The sequence below is a fragment of the Penaeus monodon genome, chromosome 28 (assembly GCF_015228065.2).
Source record: "Penaeus monodon isolate SGIC_2016 chromosome 28, NSTDA_Pmon_1, whole genome shotgun sequence".
Lineage (NCBI taxonomy): Eukaryota > Metazoa > Arthropoda > Malacostraca > Decapoda > Penaeidae > Penaeus > Penaeus monodon.
Window position 1 is genome coordinate 32,623,093 of NC_051413.1, and position 1,313 is coordinate 32,624,405.

At 33.3% G+C, this 1,313-nt stretch overlaps 1 protein-coding gene across 1 annotated transcript in view; it reads right to left on the minus strand.

The window, feature by feature from the left end:
• The window catches only part of LOC119591506 (gephyrin-like), a gene marked incomplete in the record, with an annotated part of 7,903 nt that overhangs the window by 4,161 nt on the left and 2,429 nt on the right, over positions 1–1,313 (minus strand). The window contains 2 exon segments of the mRNA XM_037940256.1: positions 469–629; positions 920–1,069. Coding sequence (XP_037796184.1) covers positions 469–629; positions 920–1,069 — 311 coding nt within the window.

Consider the following 1,313-nt stretch of genomic DNA (forward strand, 5'->3'; position numbering starts at 1 on the left):
AAGTATTTTCCCCATGACACTGGGTTAATACAGATGTACAGTATACACCTGAAGCCTAATTTGGCATATATATTAAAAAAAAAAAACATAATAAACCTTTAATAATAATACAGGAAATTTATCTGAGGTACAATTACGTAACATAACTTTGCATTAGTATTAATACACAGGATCCAGTATAACCTGTTTATACCCATACCTTGAAACAAAACTTCATGTTTAACTAAAGGCACCTGCAAATTCCTCAATTCTGATACAGAAGTTCTTGCATTTACAATAAGGGAGAAAAACATTAAAATGAGGACTCTCAAGTCTGGAAAAAAAACTGAAGAAATCTGAATAAAAAATACCTGACTTCTATTAAGTAAAACATATATATAAATAACTTTCCAACTTGCGCAAAGTTTAAGGTTTTAGAATTTTTACAAACCAGACTTTATTAATAAATTATAAATTATTTCTACATACCTCAGACACTCCTCAGATCCCTTCTTGCTCCCTGGCACAGTCACAATCAAACTCTTTGAGCGGTATCCACATACTGGGCGTGATAACATGGCAAGTGGGGTAACTTTGAGCGACTGTGTCATCATATTTATACACATGCCAGTTGCCTCCCTTTCAATTACCTAGAGAAACCAAGGAAAGAAAAATTGGTAAAAACAAATAACAAGAATTTATTGAAGTTCCAATAAGAAGTCTAAAATAGTCGGATGCACTTATACCAAACTACATATATTTCTCAATCAGTATATTCATATGTAGCAACTAAGTGGCTCTACTACACAAACAAGCATAAACCAATCTAAAAATAATATTGAAAGCTACATGAAAATTGAAGAAGAAAGCAAGGTACATCCTACTCAATCTTAACTGCACCATTACAAAGTAATTAACAAGGTTTCACTTCTTCCCATACCTCTTTCACAGCTTCTGGAGTTACATCCCGAGGCGCTGCTCCAGTCCCACCCACGGTGACAATCAGATGAACTTCTTTCTCACTGCACCACTTGAGTAAAACCTCTTTTATTTGGTCCACTTCATCAGGAACACAACAATATTCAACAACCTGGAGTAAATTTAAAGAGCTAGATAGTTATTTAATACTTCTGCATACCATTAAATATTTATCTTACATTTGTGTAAGCATTATGTACTTCTTGTGTAATCAATTATCTTATATTTTGCTATCCTGAGATCTTCATGTGAGCTATATACATATTAAAAACATTCTACCACCCTTGCACTTATACAAAAAGTAATAACATATAGCTAAATTGTGCTCCCTATCTTAACCCCTTGGATCCAATTGA